Raw genomic sequence first — 20,071 nt, forward strand, 5'->3', positions numbered from 1 at the left:
GTGCTTTGAAATCACTGGTTGGAAATGGGACATAAAAGTAACTGGAATAATTTATCAATAAAAGGAGGTAGAGATTAGATTTTTTAAAGTTTTAAATTTATTTTTGCAGTGGGGAATCTAACAAAACTATCACTATAAAAAAACAAAACAAACAAAAATAAGTAAGGGAAGAATAAAAGCAACCAGTAGGCAAACTATGGTCCTGTCATATTTCAATAAAATATTTATATGGGTTGGGCACTGAGGCACATAGCCTTTAATCCTAATCCTAAGAACACACAGGCAGTCAAGGCCAGCCTAGTCTATATGGCAAGTTCTAGGCTAGACACAGCTACACAATGGCACCTTGTTTCAAAGAAAACAAAGAATTAAAAATTAGTGTCTTTATCATTCATTTTAACATCTATAGAAAATTTCTTACAAACAGCTTTCTTTTGTAATTTCTTACAAACAATTGTCTCTTAATCATTACCAAACCAAAAACAAAAAGTTAACAGTATACAGAAAGTTATTTAATAACTTTATATTAAACATATTTATCTTTTCAACTAACAGAATGACTAGAACAGTTATTTATATGATAAAAATGTAATGAAAACAGAGTTTAATGAAGGAAACTTCTGGGGCCTCTGACAAACACCACCTCAACTATTTTCTGAAATAATTTTTTTGTTTGAGACTTGAAGACCATTTTATTAGAATCTGAGAAAAAAAAAATAACAGGGTAGGTAAGCTATAAATCTCAGCAGCTTCTGGAAAGAGAGGGAGGAAGCCATGTCTTTTGAGTTAGGATCTGTGACCGTTTTGACTGACAACTTGACATGATATAGAACTGCAGGGAAAAGAATATAAACGAGGGATGGTCTAGAATAGGCTGAACTGGGGTGCTGTCTAGTTAATTCTTTATTGCATTTGTTTGTTTGTTTGCTTGTTTGTATGTCTGTGCATGCCATGCTGTATGTGTGTGTGGGGGGGGGAGGGAGTGTCAAAACATAGCCTGAGGGAGTGAGCTTTCTCCTTCCACCATGTAGGTCCCTGCTGAGCCCTCTCCTTGGACTGCTCTTCTCCTGAGTGGGTCACTCTGAATGTGGGCAGTGCCATTCGATGAGCCAGGCCTTGACTGAGTGAAAGGGAGGGAGCTGAGCAGAGGCATGCTGTGCGAACTGGCTGTGGACGGCACCTGCCCAGTGGTTTTCAGTTCCTGCTGCCCTGATCCAGCCAGTGATAGGCTGCCTGCCAGTGATGGACTGTAACCTGGACCAAGGAGCTAGTGAAGCCTTCTCCCTTCAGCTGCTTTTGTCAGGATATTTATTGCAGCAATAGGAAAAGACGGAGCCCAAGACAGCAGGCACACTCAGCAATGCCGTACAGAGTCAGGGTGGACAACGGGAAAGGCAGGAACATCACGGGAAACATTTGGGTTTCTGACTGGAATTCAAAGATCAAGAATGGGAAAGAGGTGAAGTTATGCTTCTTGAAATTTTTTAAAAATTTATTTAATTTTATGAGTATGGATGTTTGCCTGCATGTAGTAGGTATGTGCAAGAGCAGAATACCCTTATTAACTGTTGAGCCGTTTCTCCAGTTCCTAAGCTACGCTTCTTGAATTAGAACTCAGAAAAGTGGCCAGGCTAGCTAGCAGGGAAGATCTGTAAGTAACCATTGAAATGATTTTTTTATAACTTATTTCATATATACAACAAAATAGACTAGCTTTATCTTCTACTTTATGAGACTTTAAGGGTGGGGCAAATTGGCTCTAAAAATAAATACAGAAACTTCAAAATCTGTATTTAAAGTATCCGCCCATGTCCTATTTTTTGATACAGAACCAAACCTTTTTACCTGTATTGACAAGGGCACTGCTGTTGTAGAGTGTGCCGAGGTGAGGTCCAGAGAGAGAGAGAAAAGTATGAAGTTTGCTGAGGTAATATTTAAACCTTGGCCTTGTGAGCACTGAACGGATTATTAAATTGCCCAATGAATGTCCAATAAAGCTGCAAGAAAGAAGCAGAAACATTTATTTCTCCCATAGTATTTGTTTTAAAAGAGAGAAACAAACTAACAACAACAAAAAACTCACAAAACCCTCCAAATCTGACACACCAGAGATTATTCTAAAATGCTAAGGATTTGAAATGTTCTGGTTTTTTTTTTGAGACAGGGTTTCCCTGTGTAGCTTTGCACCTGTCCTGGAACTCACTCTGTAGCCCAGGCTGGCCTTGAACTCACAGAGATCTGCCTGGCTCTGCCTCCCGAGTGCTGGGATTAAAGGCGTGCGCCACCACCGCCCAGCATGTTCTGTTTTTTAAATGATAGTTTAATAACTGAAATACTAACTTATAAAGAAAAAAGTAAGAATATGGATCTCAATGATTGTTATTTAAATAGCTTTAAAAATAGCTTTTAACAACACCTATTGTAATTAGTAATTGTGTAGAAATAAATATATTTAAAAATATTTGTAGCAGCTGAATAGATGATATATAGCTGAGCAGTTAAGAGTACTTGCTGCTCTTACAGAGGACCTGGTTCAGATCCCAGCAACTTCACAGCTGCTCACAACTGACTTTAACTCCAGTTCTTGGGGATCTGGTGACCTCTTCCAGCCTCCATGGACATAGGCATATACATGACTCACATATATTCATGTAGAAAAAACATTTGTATACATGATATAAAGTCAAATAATGACTAGGTCATAATTTTGCTTCTTGAAGTACACATCCAAATGTTTTACTTGTTAAGCCTCAAATATAACAATGAAATTATACATGTAAAAGATAAGACAACGTTTGAGAAATTATGTATTTGCTGGTCTTATGCTGTTTACAGTCTAAAAGTAAGGGGATGGGGAAATGGTGCAGGTGATAAAGTACTCGCCTAAGACTCATGAGGACTTGAGTTAAATTATCAAAGCCCACAGTTTAAAAAAAAGCTGGAACCCACCAGGTAATTAACTTGTGAAGGCAAGTTAGCTGATCTGAGTTTAATCCCTGGACCCCACATGTTGGAAGGGGAGAACTGATTCTAGCTAATTGTCTTCCTACCACATTAGAAGACACACACGTACACCCCGCCCCAAACATTATTTAAAAAAAAAAAAAAAAAGATGGGCATGTGGGTACTTGCTTGTAATCTCAGTGCTGGAGAGGTAGACAGGTGGATTTCTGGGTGTTTGCCAGCTAACCAGTTTGGTCTACTTGGTAAGGTCAAGAGAGCCTGTCTCAAAAACAGAGTAGACAGAGCCCGAGGAGGACTGACACGTACAGTTGTCCTCTGGTCTCCTGTGTGTGTGAATACACATGCATGTGCATCTGCACGCACATATACAGACCAAAAAAATTTAAGAAAAATAATTTGTAAGTGTTAGCTGACATATATTATTTATATGTATCTGTGGGTTGAAATGTGGTGGTTCAATACATATATGTAACATATTATCATCAAATCAGGGTAATTAGCATTTGCATCTTTTCAAACACTTATCATTTCAATCTTTTGAAAACTTCTGACTCTTCTAGTTATTATATATGAAACTGGACTGTTTCAGAAAGGCACAGGTATAATATCTGCCTTTAATAATATAATTAATCTAGTTTCTGTTTCTAAAGCTTATTCTGAACACTTTATACAATAAGACAATACGATCTTTCCTAATGGTAAATGCATGTATAAGTGTTTGTACGCATGCACACAGAGGTAATATGTGTGCATATATGTGTAAAGGTCAGAGACTGACTTCAACTATCTTCTTTTATTGTTCTCTACTTTATTTCTTGAGACAGGATTTCTCACTGAACCCAGAGCTCACAAACTGGCTAGACAGACTGACCAGCAAGTTCCAGCATCCACTCACTGTCTCTGGTCCCCCAGCTCTAGATTGTGTGACACACCTGGTTTTTACATGGTGTTGGGAATCTGGCCTTAGATCCTCATTCTTGCATAGCAAGCACTTGACCTGGAGCCAATCTCCCTAACTCTAAAATATTCCCTCCTCCCTTTCTTTAGAGTTATAGCTCCCTAGATTTCATTATATGAAAATGAACTCCTTTGTGTGGACATCTATGTGTGTATGTGTGTGCACAGTGTGCATGTAGACATCAGAGGACGACACATGGATGTCAGTTCTCGCTCTCAATCGTATGGGTCCTACATACTGAACACACAGGGTCCCACTTGGTTGAAGGCACTGTTATCAGCTGAGTGGTCTCTTCAGCCCCAGTTCCTATACCTCAGATTAGGTTAACAGCACCACAGACAGGTTAACTCTATTAAGTCAAAGAAATATAAAAACAGACTGTGTAATAACATGTTACCTTATTTTTGAGACTGTTAAACTATATATCTGAATATACTGTATGATCTCATCCAAAAGGCGATCAGTCATAGAGTCAAAATCAGCAAAAGTATCATTCTAAACAAAAGGAAAACAGATTATATACTAAAATGCGTACCATAACACGAAAACCCAAATAAAGTCATATTATTCTTTACTTAGGTATTATCAATATGGTTAAGTTCATTTTTTAGGCAAGTTAGTGACTGTAGCATTCACTGTATTAAAATGTATAAAAAAGTTCCTAGGGAAAGGAGTCTTAGTATCTATAATAGTTTTTGCTTCATTTAGTTATGTTTTAGGCCAGCAGTATATAATGGCTTAGTTAATACAATTTTTGTACAGAAATGTGAACTCTGAATGTTTCATATACAAAACTAAGTCAAATCTGTCATTTGTACGTCCTCAGCATATAAACTGGTGGTAAACTTCACAAAAGTCACAACAAGTCAATGCAGGAACTGGCGTAAGAGCGTTTGCTACCATTGAAAACACTGCCTTATTTACCTGGTTTCTCTCAGACATGAGAAAATCAACTCTTCCCCCAGGCAGTCCAAGTTCAATGTATGTTTTCACTAGTCGGAGATCTGCACTGTTTCCTAGAAAATGAAAAATGATATTTAAAGGAAGAGCTGAAGAAAAAGGTGCCACATACACTATCATGCACTTTCACAGTTTTTGGAGACAGGAAATTCATGTCTTAATCCACTTGCTGATAGACAGCAAGCTATGTAAAAGAGTTCCCAGCCAATGACTTTGCAGTTCATTGAAGTTTCTCTCTTAAGAAGTTTTGGTTCACTTATCTACATGACAGCACACGACTTCAGAGACCAAGTGGACACAGCAGCCATCAATGACTGACTTGTTCTCTGTCACTGCCCTAGGGACCCACCCAACAAATCTTGAAGGTAGTTTAGATTTAGATTGAGTGTGGTGACTTTTCTCTGGTGGTTACGATAGTTTAATAACTGTTAACTGAAAATACACTGTAAGCATATATATAAGACAGATATAAAACAACAAATAGGTATAAAATATAAAACATCTTAAAAAACTAGTGTATTTTTCTGATTCCTTTGGTTTACTAGCAATATATACACACTACTATCAGGGGTGTTCACTTTTATTTTACCCTTTTAATATTTATCATTTAGATATCATATAATTGAGATTTTGTATTTTTTATTCTTAATTAAGATGGAACACCTCTTATGTTCACTACTAATTAGTTTTATATGGCTTAGAAATATATCTGATTAGTCACATTTATGGGTTAGAGAGTAGTTCTACTTACTAACTAATGTTTGATGCATACACATTGACTGGGAAAGGCTATTGAATCTCAATCAATTATTCTTTTTTTTTTTTTTTTTTTGAGCTGAGGATTAAACCCAGGGCCTTGAGCTTGCTAGGCAAGCGCTCTACCACTGAGCTAAATCTCCAACCCCTTTTTTTGGTTTTTCGAGACAGGGTTTCTCTGTGTAGTTTTGGTGCCTGTCCTAGAACTCACTCTGTAGACCAGGCTGGACTCAAACTCACAGAGATCCGCCTGGCTCTGCATCCCAAGTGCTGGGATTAAAGATGTGCACCACCACTGCCCAGCTCATCAATTATTCTTATTAATTTACTTAATGTAGTACACTGTAAAGAAATGTCTTTATATTTACTTTTGTATTCTGGAAATTTAAATTTTGTCATAGTAATTTAGTATATTGATACTACTAGCTAGAGTTTTATTCACAGTGTCAAACAGTCTTTGTAGGGAAGTGCTGGTATGTCGTTGTTACCAGATTTGGTACCACAGTTGGGGTACCTAAAGGATGGGCTGCATTCTATCTTTTCCTTATTGTTCTGAACCAAGGTATGTGACAGACGAACAATCTGCAGTTTGAAAATTTCAATGAAGGAAGGAAATCTGCCAGGAAATTCTACTGTCAAGAAGTCTTATTTAGGAGATAATTCTTTGACATCACATTATTTGAGGATAGGGCTAAAAGGTTGGTATTGAAGGTATTTTATTTCTTGAAGGGCCTTTAAAGAATATCTTTGTTTAATATTTTTATATCTCATACAATAGTTTACTGTGGAATTACAGTAATCTATCATGCTGATCTAGAAACTGTTGGCTTTTTCTAATCAACCCAGAAAGACAAATCTGCTGAGGAGCCATGGCTGCTGTTGTGAAGCTACAGCATGAAGTTAGCGATGCCTTTAATTAGTAAGGGTATCCATCTTTTTCAGTCTGTAAGGTTTAAGAAGCAAGGTAAAAAGACTCAGTCCTGAGGTTATAGTTGATAAAATCAATGAGAATACAAAAAAATTAAAAATTAAAACCTTTACATCTAAGTGTCAGATCCATGGCAAATTTACTTAAAAACCAACAAAAAAAAATCTAATATTACATTTGGTAAAGTTAAGCATGTTTCTGTTTCAAAAATGTAATATACAACTAATCTATCAACTCACCATCTTTCAAGTTCAACAGAAAACTCAATGTTCTATTAGGAAAAGCTACTGAGCTGCCACATACCATCTAAGCCATGGACACAGACTATGAGATGCACGCCGTCCTCAGAGCCATCCTCCTCTTCCATGCTGAAGTAAGGCGCTGAGGGTGCCAGCAGAGGAACGTCACTGTACATGAAGCCAGGCAGCTTAAGCTGCTTCAGCTCTTCTTTGGCCTGAAGGAAGCTGAAGTGGAATGTTAGAGGAAATATCCATTACTAAAGATAGTAGAAAGCGAGAGAGAACATGATGACTTTAGACAAGAGCAGGAATAAAGATGAACAGTATCTGTAAAATCCATGGAACCACCTGGGGTCATCTAGATGATTTTATCTGAGGATAACTTTTCCGCTACTCTTAGAGCATGTTCTCATTACACACAGGGAACACTTCAAGCTGCTCATGTCAGAAGTGGTTACACTTTATGTATAATTTAATATTACATGCACAGAAAACTAAAACAGATACTGCAAAGTGGCAATCTGGCATTTATCATGTAATCAGTCTTTCTTCTTTGCTCTATTACAATTTAAAAGAAGCTCTCATAGAAAGCACAGCAGTGAGCATGGTATTCAAGCAGGGTGGGTTACTTGGAATTTTCTCTCAAAGCACCAAAAGGAGCAGCACCAAGAGAGGCATGTGACTGTAACTGGCAGCATCCAGTATTTGGCATGCTAACAAATCTAACTGGAAGACTGTAAACATCAAAACTGCTATTTAACATGACACCCATTTGGCTTAGAAAGCTGGACATGGAGGAGATGGTGAACAGTGGTCTGTGTAGTATACACTGGGTGAAGACATACAAGACTTTGCTTTCTGGTACCTCAGAAAAAGTGAGAAGAACCCAAAAGGTAGCAGCAGTTTTTGTTTATTTATATGTGGTCGTGATACTCCCTAGTAGGTCGAGCTAGCCTTGAACTCGCAAAGATCTGCCTGCCTCTGACTCCTGAGTGCTGTGATTAAAGACACAGACTATCATTCTAGGCTAGTATATAAGTTTTCAAATCAGTAACTATTACCACATTTTAGCTTTAGGTTTTATAGATAAACTTTATATATAAACCAGAGTAATCTGTGAACTTTAAAAATCTACTGTACACAATGCTCAGACTTGTCACCTCACAGAGCATGATTTGGTCTAGGTTGAAGTGGATTTTAAGAACCAGTGCACACAGATAAATCTGCTACTGCAAACAACTGTCTCAAGCAAGGCGATTAGGGTTTGGTAGGTTTAGGAGTTTCTATAAATGTGTCATTCATTTACTTAATATTACCCTTATTTCCCACATGTACTCATAAAGCTCAGCTCTTTTCCAAAGTTATAGGGGAGAAATGATGTCCTAACGAATACAGGGTTCTACCCTTAGCTTTTGCACACTTCTAACATAAAACTGCTGAAAGAAAATGTCTAACCTACACAACAGACCATTTGGAAGCAGTTTGCCCATATTGCACCCATTTCACCATTTTAACAATTCAAAGGAGCATGTTTTGTTAGAGGAAACAACGAAAAAGGTTCCACCTCTTGGCTCTATATTTGCTTGGCTCTATATTCTAGATACACACTTAGCACACAATATTAAGTTCCATTACTTACGCATGTATTTGAGGTTTTGGTGAATTTTCATACCAGGAAGTTGAAGAGGTGAAGTTGTAAGAAATGCTGCTTGGTTGCTTTGTAATGGCATCAAATTTACTTCTAGAATATTTACCAGCACAAGGAGACTCTCGTGGAGCAGCTGGAAAAGACAAACAGCCAGGAGTACAAACAGCAGGGACGGTCACACCAGCCCTCAGAGAGTCACTGCTTCCTTTTTCCAACTGTGTGGGTCTCTCTTCTCCTGGCACATCTCCACTTGTATAGTGAACACTTGCTGTTCCATCTGTTTCTTCGTAATACCCATTTTGAATCATCTGTTGATCCTGCTCCTCCTCCTCCTCTTCGCCTTGCTCCTGCTGAAGATCACTCATTCCTTTTTCACAGGTTTCCTTCTGAGAGCTAACTGAGCTGTGGTAGCTAACAGCACATCTGTCAGAAATATCTGTATTGCTCTGAGGCCCAAAATAATCTTCCACCAGCCCTTGTTTGACCACATCAGTACTACTGGAAATGGAGTCACTTGTACTCAGATGAGGGTCATTTTCAGTAACAGGGGCTTCTGAATACACTGGCTTGTGATTTAATGGCTCACTATTTTTTCTTTCCACAGTTCTATCTTCACTAAGCTCTGTGTTAGTAGAAACGGAACCTGAAACAACACAAGGAGTACCTAAGCAAATCAGTTTTGAATTTAGTGTTGCTGCTGTTTCTGCAGAGTAGTTATTAGATGTATCATAGCTCAGGGAGCCTTTAAGCACAGTATCCAAATTAGGTTTGGAGTCACAACTACTTTTCACATCACTGGAAATATCTTCTTCACCTGTGAAAACAAGTTGTAAAAGGTCCTTACCGCTTGGACTTAAGGAATGCACTGCTAAAGTATCATTGTCCAAATGCCCTGAAAATACAACACATTGCTGCTGCAAAATAATACTTGACTTTCTGGAATCATCACACTTGGGCAGGTCCATCGTTCCCAGATTGCATACAGTTTTACCATCACTCAGATGCCCCTCAGGTACTGCGGACTTCTTACAGCTATCATCAGGTGACAGCTCATCGTCAGAAGGCAGGGAGTTTATGGACGTCAAAGATGACTGGATTTCACTGAGAGCACTTGTGCTCTCCGTGCGATGACTCCCTAGTGAGAACTTGACATTGTGCTCAGGCTTCATCAAAAGCTGAGGAAACAATCTCTCGTTAGTGTAAGGACTTGGTCCTTGGAGAGTTTCAAAGGATATTTCTGGATTGGGATGTGTTGCAAAAGAACTTGGTTCACTTTCCACACCCGAATCTGAAAATCTAGACGAGGCATATGTGGCATTAGTGTCTGGTAACTTAATCGTGTCACCACTTACAACAACATGATATTCTTTTGTAGAAGGAGCAGGTAGATTACTTCTTAACTTAGTTGATGATTCTTCAGTGGGATGACACTGTGCTTCCTGTAAAGCATCCTTCCCTGCTGTTTCTACAGACCTGGATTTACCATTAGAATCTGAGGACTCAAAACTGGGTAGTAAATTATCCACAAATTGTTCAGCCTCTCGGAGCTCTGCCCAAGGTCCTATTTGAACAGTTATTTTCTCTCCACTGAAAGGCTCTTTACTGCTGGACTTGACTTCAAGTGTTCTAACTCCCGAAGACGGAGTTCTGTGATAGTCACCGCAATCACCTGATGAACTTCTAGATGCCAGATTGTGCTCCATATGTGAGATATCACTATTGTCTTGGGAGATAGCAAGTTTACCTGAAATGGACAAATTTGCACAAAGATTTAGGCTGCCAGAGTTCAAGAGATCAAACTGGTCTGGTTGCATATGTTCAGTATCTGGAGCCTTGTGTTCAGTTCTGTCTGCATTTGCTGGCAAAGAGCTAGCTTCCTTTTCACTTGTCTGTCTGATGTAGGTCTTTGGGTCAAAATTATATCCACATATTGTGGGATCCAGACCTTCTTCCTGACTATGTGAAGGATTGCCTTCAGAGCATTTAGTGAGATCACTGGATGCTGTATTTTTCAAACATTTGTAGCTCACTAAAACCACAGAATCTTTAGAGTTCTGTTTTATTAACTTTTTTGTGTTTTCTGGTTTCATTGTTTTCATGAGCTTAGTGACCTTAACCTTGGATTTATTTGCTTCTTCATTCTTTCCTTTTAGAGATTTTGTTAGCTGCTTTTCACCTTCTGTATGGCAAATACTGGAGGCAACAGCAGGTCTGACCTTCAGCTCTGGGCTGGAAAGTCCTGCTAGAGAGCTCTCTTCAGTCTCATGTTTATCCACTCTACTGGCCTCTGATAGCTGAAGACTCTGAAGTCCCATCCAGGGCGCATCTAAGTCTTTTAGCCAAAGAAAAAAAGATTCAAGTTTATCACAAGTGTGAGAACTCAAAGGATGAAGACTACTTTTTCTAACTACAACTTTCTAATTTCCTCAAAAGTAAATGGAACTAGAGGGGCAATGATTTAATATTAAGGAATGGCTTTATGTATAGTTGGAAGACTATGCTGAAATTGACATACATAGCTTATGTATTTTAGTTAGATTATACTTACCTTCAATAACTGAATCTAAATACCTATCTTCAAAGATTATAGGTAATGAATTGAGATCTCCATCTAATTCACTACATTCAATAGGTAGGGGTGGAAGAGAACTGCAGAAGGAAGTATTTTTGATAGCGGTGCACATCTGTAGATGACTCTGAGCACTGAAAAATATTCTTAAGTCAGATTGTAGTGAAAAAATAATTACGCCCACCTCCACTTTAAAATCTACCCTGTTCTCTTCCCCCACCAGTCCTAGCCCGTTTCCTCAAGAACCAATGTCCTTGGGAAAAGCTTCTTGGTCAGAGATAAAATCTGGCAAGATGAAAATTATGGCTTACTGATAACAAATTGTTGACATGATAGTTTGTTGACAAGCTAATTCCTATTCTATGGTATGAAGTCAATGCACACTGTTTGAAGTTCCAAATTTGCTATAAATAGCACACGGAAGTAGTATCAAAAGTTCAATGCTTACTAATTATTTAATGAGAACACAGGAAAAGTGTCTTTCACATGGCTGCTTTACTAATACATACTGATAAATACATTGAACAGCTATTTAAAACAAGATACACAAATTTCTAATATAAAATAGTGATCAGAAAGATTTTCTAGGGCCTGAACAGAAGGCTTTATGGTTAAGACCATTAGTGCTCTGGCAAAAGGACCAGTTGGATTCCCAGCACCTCCATGGTGGCTCACAACCATGTAACTAGTCTATAACTAATCTACCATAGTTCTAGGAGACTCCTTTCTCTGATCTTCAATAGCACCAGGCCCACACATGGCAAACATACATGCATTCAGACAAAACATTCAGACACATTAAAAAAAAAATCCAAACATTTTTTAAGGAAAAAAATTTCTAATAAGAATTTCAAAAGAATCAAACTAGTGTAGTTAACTGCATTTACTTATTACCCAGTCTGAACAGCTAACATCTGCCCTTTTTTCATACTTCAATACTGACTACCCCCTATGCCCACAGTTATTATTTATAGTTTTTATGAGGCAAAATACATATGAGCTGAAATATATCCTGTATGATTTGGCAAATGAATACATGACACAGAATAAATATTTCCATCTACTCACATTTTCCCTAATTTCCCAGCTCTGTTAACCCCAAGAGGACCACTGTTCAGACTTCCTTCACCTTAGTTTTGCTTCTTCAAAACTTCACATATATAAACTCATACAGCATTCACTTCTTTGTGTATGCTTTATTTTTCTCAGTGAAATGACTTCAAGCAACTCTTTAAAGCCAAAGAAAACAAGTCCGAACCACATTCAGTAGGAATGATGGAAGGCAATTGTTCTGGATTTTTTGTTTTAAGAATTGTTCTGAAATTCTCTCTGTAGACCAACCAGCTGGCCTCAAACAGAGATTCATTTGCCTCTGCTTCTCGGGAGCTAGAATTAAAGGTGCACCACTACTGCCCAGCTATTTTAACTGTGTATCTTTCTGTCATGGAAGGCAGTACCAATCACATCTAGACTGTGAAAATATGCTATGAAAATGATGACTGTGAGCTATTCTGACCCGAGGAAGCAAAGACAGAAGAAGATGGTATATGAACAACAGAGCTGTTCAGTGCTATTAAAGTGGGACAAAGCTTACATCGGGGGACTCAATGCAAGTCTATTATATTTTCCTTTGAACAGAAAGGGACTTTTTCAAAAGATAATTCCTAAAATTAAACCTCTTCTTCTGCTTTACACACTATGAAGTCCGTCATTGATAAAATCTGATAGACATCTGATGTAAAGGAACTACAATGATCTGCATTTTGGATTTGTGCTACTTACTGAAGTTCTTGGTATGCAATGGCAGCTTCTCTTGGGTGTTCAAAACAAAAGAATGCCTCCGAAAATCTGCGAACCTAAATAATTTCAAAAAGGAACATTGGTAACATGGTGTTTCATTAGTCAATATGGCACACTAGCAAGCAGAGATGCTGATTCCACTAGGCATTCAAAACCCATTCCTGTGAGAAATTAAACTGCTTTCCTTCAGTGTTCCTAAATCACTGTATTTCTATATGGTGCGGAATAAAAACAACAACAACAACAACAACAACTAAGTGAAAAACTCCAGTTTACATTTTGGATCTCATTTTGATTTTTCTCCTTAAAGGCAGAGATGGTACTTGTACCATTTGTCTGCAGTATCCAGAATAGTGCCCAACACATGGGAAATGATGGAGGGCAATCCCAGGTTGCTAATTTCTTCTGCATTATTGGTCAGACATTCAAGCATATGACCATGAACGGAGTGATTTATTAGCATTGTGACTTTGGGCATTTGACTATGAGCTTCAGGTGATGCACTTTCAAACTGCACTCAATACCTGTGCATATGGCATTGCATGTGCATTTGGTATTGTGGAGAACATAGCAAACATGCAACAGTAGTTTCTAGTCTGCACAGGCATAAACACATGCTTTTCTAACTGCTGTCCTAGCAGTCACTGCATTCTGCCTCAGCAGAACCAGGCACAAATCACACCCCTTCCTAGTATATGGTGTTCTTTAGAACAGGAACTAGGTTTTATTTTCCTTCTTGAGACAGGGTCTCACTGTTTAGCTCTGGTTGGTCTGGAACTTGCTATGTAAACCAGGCTGACCTTTAACTCACCAAGATCTACCTGCCTCTGCCTCCCAAGTGCTAGGATTAAAGATTATATGTTATGATGCCAGAGGAGGTATGTTTTGATCGACTTTATTATATTTTATATAATATATAATAACAGATCGGCTGTCTAATATATTTTGGCAAGTTTAAAAGAATGTACTTGATAAATATATAGAGTTTGTTGACTACTTCTTCCATTGTGTTTGTGTTTTGACAATATTTTTAAATATGAAAAGAAAGGTTCTGTTAGGTAATGGAACACCAGTAAACCAATTAAGAGAGGGAAAAGATATCTTTTTGGGTATACAGAGGGAAAAGAAGTATGTCACATGTTCAAGTCAATTATGTTGAGGACACTTTTCGTGTGTGTAGACGGAATTTAATGGTGAGTAAACAGGCATCTAATCCAGACCTAGAGAGACAGGTGTGAGGTCCTGATGAGAAGGATGTACTACTGTGTTCTTTACTTTCAAATGTGGTCGAATTACCCAATTACCTCCTGTTTCTCTCAGCACTAAAGGAAGGATGAAGAAAAATTCTGCCTGTCCGGAGTTTGTTTTCCCTGGTGAGTATAAAGTATAAATATGCATTTTTATCATATTAAGTGCACAAATAAAGAGGTTTCATTATGTCATTTCCATACTGCATTTTCATAACATCCACCCTTTTCCTGAACCTCTTTCTCCCTTCTCTGCCTGTTCCCCAAAGATTCCTTCTCATGTCCTGCAACCTTCCTTTCTTTGGCTTCCACTGGATTTCTGGAGTCAGCGGTCTGCTTCCCTTCTCTCCTTAACTGTCCTGATTCCTACAGTGACTAGCATTTCTTGCCAGTCTCCTACTTAGGAAGCTCTGTGCCAAGACTAAGGTTGCTATGGAGGAGCTATCTTCAGTAGTCAGTGAGGAACTATGGCGAAAGGAGTCAAGGAGACACAGCCAGTAAGTGATAACCCAGGATTCAAGAACAGATTTGGGAAGCGAAAGCTTATGCTCTAAAGTTCTTATTTCGGTCTGTCTACACTAAGACTCTGTAATTAGAAATCTTCCTAAGCCTCTATGTACTCATATGAGGTTCTTTTTATAATTCTCTTTCAATTATTAGCACACTCAAATGATATGCTAGAAATGAGACTATTCACTGTATTGTATCACCATAACTAATGTATGACTGCCACCTGATGGCAACACATAATATTAAGATTTGTTAGGTTTACAAATTTAAATTTAGGGGATACGAGAAATATGTATTATTACTTTGTTACAGTTGCTTATAAAAGTGATTTGGGTTATATACTCTAATTTCAAAATCATTTCCTTGGCAATATCACAATTATGAAAATTTTAGCAAATAGAAAAACACTGAACTTTCAAAATGGCTATGTAATATTAATGCTTTAAAGGACTAAATGATCTTTTTCTGGGCTTACTCTAATATGCTGTTCAAATTGTTAAGAGTATGTTATAGTAATTTTATATGTGTTCATATACAGTAGAGTCTAATGTTGAGTACAAAGTCTCTATCTGATAGATGATGTTTATATTACCCTGAAAAATGTAGACACTTGACAATGTTTATCTGAATATATGTTCTTTGCTCTTTGTGTTGTAGGAAGATACCATACTGCTTTATTATACAAAATTGACTCACATTTAACATTAGATACAAGGCTAGTTCATTTAAATGAATTCATTTCTTGATACACATCTCTTCTAAAAGAGCAATTTAACAAAGGAAAAGTTTTTGCATGTGTGACAGGCCATTTTCTTTTATGATCTTACTTTATTAAGGTTTTCTAGGCCGTCCTGCTCTTCCTGGTACTTGGAACTGCTCCCAGCACACGTGTGAGGCAGTGCTTTCCCACTGAGCTAGATTCCTAGCTCACCTTTGTCTAGTTCTCTGGAGGTATAGCTGAGGCATGGCATTACACATTTAAAGTGCAATCTGATGAATTCGGACATTAGAGCATCACCATGCTAATGACATGAAGATTTGCAGAGACAATTGCACAGAAATCGTGAGAAGACACTGTAAGAACCAGAGCTTGCTTTCTTTGCTTTTAACTTGGAGGCAGGGTCTTCTTACTCTGTAGCCTTGGTACTCACTATGTGTAGTTCACATTGATCACGAACTCAAAGCAATCCTGACTCTGTCATCCAAGTGCTGGGATTATAAACATGAACTACCATGCCCAGCTATAACAATTTGATAATAGAAAAATCCACCTCAGGCATGGTGACATACATCTTTAATCTCAGTACTTGGGAGGCAGAGGCAGGAGGATCTCTGTGAGTTCAAGGTCAGCCTGGTCTACAGAGTGAGTTTCAGGACAGTCAGAGCTACATAGTAAGACAGTGCCTAAAAAAAATAAATAAAAAAGAAAAAAACACTGTAAAAAACAATGCCCTTCCAAAAATACTTCTAAGTAAAGGATGAAAAAGAAATAAAAAATACAACTTGGGACCTTTCAATATTGAATCTAATATTCCAATAATTTTCACATATTCAGGTTGAGTGTATTATCTGCACTTTGCAATAATGAACTATTTGAAAAGGAAGTTCTCAAAAGAAATGTATGCAGTCAATAAACACTGAAACAAGTTTTCAACATCTTTAGCCACCAGGAGAATACAAATTAAAACTGCTCTGCAATGTCCTCAAACTCCAGCCAGAATGGCTAGAGAACAATGACAACAGACGCACTGACCTCCTGAGGAGGCACTCAAGTCCTCACGGAAGTCCTAATGTCCAAAGAGCACTGAGTAAAGGCTAGTTCTGCAGTGTGAGCACACCACCAGAGCTGGCCACACTTCTACTAAAATTCACCACTGTTCAAATATTAATGACAATGGTCAGAAAGACACACATTGCATTTATTGAGCTATTCATTTTAAATTACTATAGGAAGCTAAAGAAGATCATTAGTAAGGTGAATACTGTAATTATGCTATTTTATCCACTACAGAATCTCATATTAGGCCTTTTAGAGAAGCAACTAATCTTTTATTAAAGGACCTCTGAGGAAGAACCCTAAAAACTTAGTTTTCAGTATGATAACCCTACTTACTGAAATATAATAATAATAAAAAAAAAACACATCAAAGAGAGAAGTAACATGAAAAATAGTCCATTAAAAATACTAATAAAAAGGTCGTTCCAGAAAAAAATAAGGGCACAAAAATATTAGTAATAAATGGTAGAAAACACTACAGATCTGGCAGATATTTTAAAAAATGAAATATTCTGTTATTTGATAATAGTAAATTAAAAAATGCAGACAGAATAGAAAAACTCCTTAGAAAAATGTAATTTATCAAACTGTTGGAAGGAGAAATAAATACAACATCCCTACTTACACTGTGTCACATTTTACTCTATGTAATAGGAAGAACAGACCAAACTGAGAGGATTCTATGCAAGCACTGGGCAATACTCTGCAAAACCCAATCAGTCACAAAAGATAAAGAGACTAAGATTACACCTTTGGTGAACTTAAGGGGCCATTAAAACTGAATGTGATGTGTGACTCTTGAGTTTGACTCTGCAAATGTGGGCTGGGGTGTCAAATAGGACATGACAATGGTAAATTTAAACACAGGCACATTGTGGTTTGAATGAATAATGTCTCCTGTAGCTCATGTGTTTGAACACACAGTCATTTAGATGGTTGACACTGTTGGAAGGTTATAGACCTTGTGGGAAGTGAAGCCTTGCTGGAGGAAATATGTCACTGGGGGCAAGCCTTGGGGGTTTGTAGTCTGGCCCACCTCCTGCTCTCCCTCTCACTGCTTTCAGACTGCTAATGCAATGTGACTGGCAGGTCTCATGTTCCTGATGCCATGCTTTCCCAGTCATGTGGGTTGTATCCTCTCTGGAACCTTAAGCCAAAATAAACCCCTTCTTTCTTATGTGCCTCTATCAGAGTGTTCTATCACACCAACAAAACTTTAATTAAGATAGGCCAGATACTACACATCATTATTATATCAGTAAAAAATTTCTAAATTTGGCTACTATAATGGATAATTATTCCTGATCTTGGGAAATACATACTGAAGTATTAAAGATAAATGGTTCAGAGAAACTGTTCTTGGTTTGCAAAACTTACAAACTAAGAAAGAATCCAAATGTCTATCAACAGAATAAGTGATGTATATACTCAAATGGTGCATAACACAAGAGAAAATCAACAATTGGCAGGTATTAAAAAATTAGCATATAAGAGGATATGCACACAGTACGTGATCCGATTTACACAGAATGTTCTCAGTAACAAGAACATGCTTTATAATAAAGTATCTAACTTTCTGAATAAGGGCCATTGTAGGTCTATATTCATCTTGTAAAATTCCTAATATATAATCTCATGAGAGGTTAGGGAAGGAAATGGAAAACCAAAACAAAGATAAAAGAGAGACTATCAGAGATTCTTGTTTGGTTACTGATTTCTAATTCCTGCTTTTGGGTTCCAGGAGCTAACTCATAGCATATGTATTTGTGTTTTATTCACCTTTAGGTGGTTGTCCTACTAGCAGAGGTTGTTGCTGAGATATAATGTTTGCTGAACTGTCTTATTTTACTGTTAGCTTTAAAATCTAACACATGGTGTCTCTCATCTACATTTATCTACATTATCACATAAGAATACTTTTAGTTATAAGAAATTCCTAAAGGTGCATACTACCCAATCAAAGTACCACATTTCTTTAACTTACCCTCAAGGTATGGTGTTCCTGTGCTAACAGTACTCTTAATTCTTCATGCAGTGTTATGACTTCCAGAAACTGTCCCCATAAAGCCATGAGAAGGGAGCAAAGCTGTGCCAGGTTCATGTTGATCAGTTCTGCCAGTTCATCAGGGTTTTCTACTTTCTGAAACAAGGACAGAGAACGTCACTACTTCCCGAGAATGACTGCTTCATACCTTACTACAACACTACAGAGAATATCAGCAGGAAGGCACGTGTGTACATGTGTGCTGAGGGAGAGAGAACAGCGGAATAAGGTTTTTTGTTTTTTATTTAACTGATGGATATTGAGGCAATTTCAGCAAGCTAGCTAGTATTTTAATAGCATACACACAAAACAATAACAAGAAACTAAAGAATGTTCACCACGGAAGTGGAGGTTGACTAACTGGAACAGAGGGTGAGTGGGGAGTGAAGAAGACCTACCAGGAGCTGACTTGGGTATGGACCACAAACAGTCTATGCTGGAACATGAAATCAAGACCAATCATCCGGAGCCGGCAAAAGAGCCAACTCTACTGACTGAAGAAGAGAAAGGTGTGACAGCACATGAAAAATCTCACATGCCAGAGTCACAAAGAAGTGGGATTTAAAGAGGTTCAGCAACATGTCTGATGTTGGGGGGGCAGGGGTGCTAAAGGCAGACAGAGGTTTCCTTGAGTGAAAAGATCACAATACCTTTCATATGGGAGAAAAATATAAGAGCAGATATCATCTGAATAAAAGTCAGCCAAAAGAATGGAATGGGAATAAAGAGATTTAAATACTACAAGACCAAAACCAAACCAAACAACAACAACAAAACCTAAAAAAAAAACAAAAAAACAAAAAAAAACCTCCCCCTTCAATTTCTAAATGAAAGACTAAATTTTTTTCATATTGACTGCACATTTTATAATTATAAAAATTATATAATTTTAATTTATAATTATATAATTATATTTAATTTTATAATTATAATTATATAATTTTATAATTTATAAAAATATAATTATTTTTAAATGAATATTACCCCTTGGGTAACATTTAAGGACTATATGTAAAACCCTCTATTTATTTACTTATCTATTTCATGTAGACTAGTGTTTTTCCTGAACGTATATGTGTTCGGTGCCCATGGAGGTGAGAAGAGGGTACTGGATCCCTTGGAACTGGAGTGACAGATCAATGGACACTGTCATGTGAGTGCTGGGAATGGAACTTCCCGTCCTCTGGAAGAGCAGCTAGAGTTCTTAACTGCTCAGCTATCTCTTCAGCTCTTCACTGGTGACGTTTTAAAGAAAATGGTCAGTTGAATTATAAAGAAACCCTGTGACAGTAGCGAAAATTACATCCTTGCATAGCCTGCATACTTACAATTATTAAAGAGATCCTTCATGAAAAGAATCCAGTTTTCACCGAAATTTACATACAGAAATACACTCCAAACCAAACGTATACTTTCATTTGATTCATGCCTCTGATTTCTCTCATTAACACAGCTGTTGAGCAGGGAATATACAGTGAACTGAAGAGAGTCAAGACACTTAGTTTCCTGACCAAAAAAGAAAAATGTACCTAATTTAACTGTAAGAATGAAATGGGCTGGGCAGCGGAGGCACACGCCTTTAATCCCAGCACTCAGGAGGCAGAGGCAGGTGGATCTCTTCTGAGTTCGAGGCCAGCCTGGGCTACAGAGCGAGATCCAGGACAGGCACTA

General features: G+C 37.7%; 1 protein-coding gene across 15 annotated transcripts in view; it reads right to left on the reverse strand.

Moving 5' to 3' along the window:
• The window catches only part of Fam135a (family with sequence similarity 135 member A), an 81,914-nt gene that overhangs the window by 11,124 nt on the left and 50,719 nt on the right, over positions 1 to 20,071 (reverse strand). For 6 of the 15 annotated variants that reach the window (XM_042266451.2, XM_076557952.1, XM_042266458.2 and 3 more), the window contains 8 exons: positions 18,341 to 18,496; positions 12,805 to 12,878; positions 11,002 to 11,156; positions 8,445 to 10,785; positions 6,870 to 7,030; positions 4,847 to 4,938; positions 4,320 to 4,417; positions 1,846 to 1,997 (listed from right to left, as the gene is read on the reverse strand). In XM_042266451.2, coding sequence (XP_042122385.2) covers positions 1,846 to 1,997; positions 4,320 to 4,417; positions 4,847 to 4,938; positions 6,870 to 7,030; positions 8,445 to 10,785; positions 11,002 to 11,156; positions 12,805 to 12,878; positions 18,341 to 18,496 — 3,229 coding nt within the window. Of the gene's footprint in view, positions 1 to 1,845; positions 1,998 to 4,319; positions 4,418 to 4,846; positions 4,939 to 6,869; positions 7,031 to 8,444; positions 10,786 to 11,001; positions 11,157 to 12,804; positions 12,879 to 18,340; positions 18,497 to 20,071 lie in introns of those variants that run through there. The other 9 variants (XM_076557955.1, XM_076557954.1, XM_076557958.1 and 6 more) reach the window with 4 other exon arrangements.

Source organism: Peromyscus maniculatus, chromosome 21 (assembly GCF_049852395.1).
Source record: "Peromyscus maniculatus bairdii isolate BWxNUB_F1_BW_parent chromosome 21, HU_Pman_BW_mat_3.1, whole genome shotgun sequence".
In the NCBI taxonomy this organism is placed as follows: Eukaryota; Metazoa; Chordata; class Mammalia; order Rodentia; family Cricetidae; genus Peromyscus; species Peromyscus maniculatus.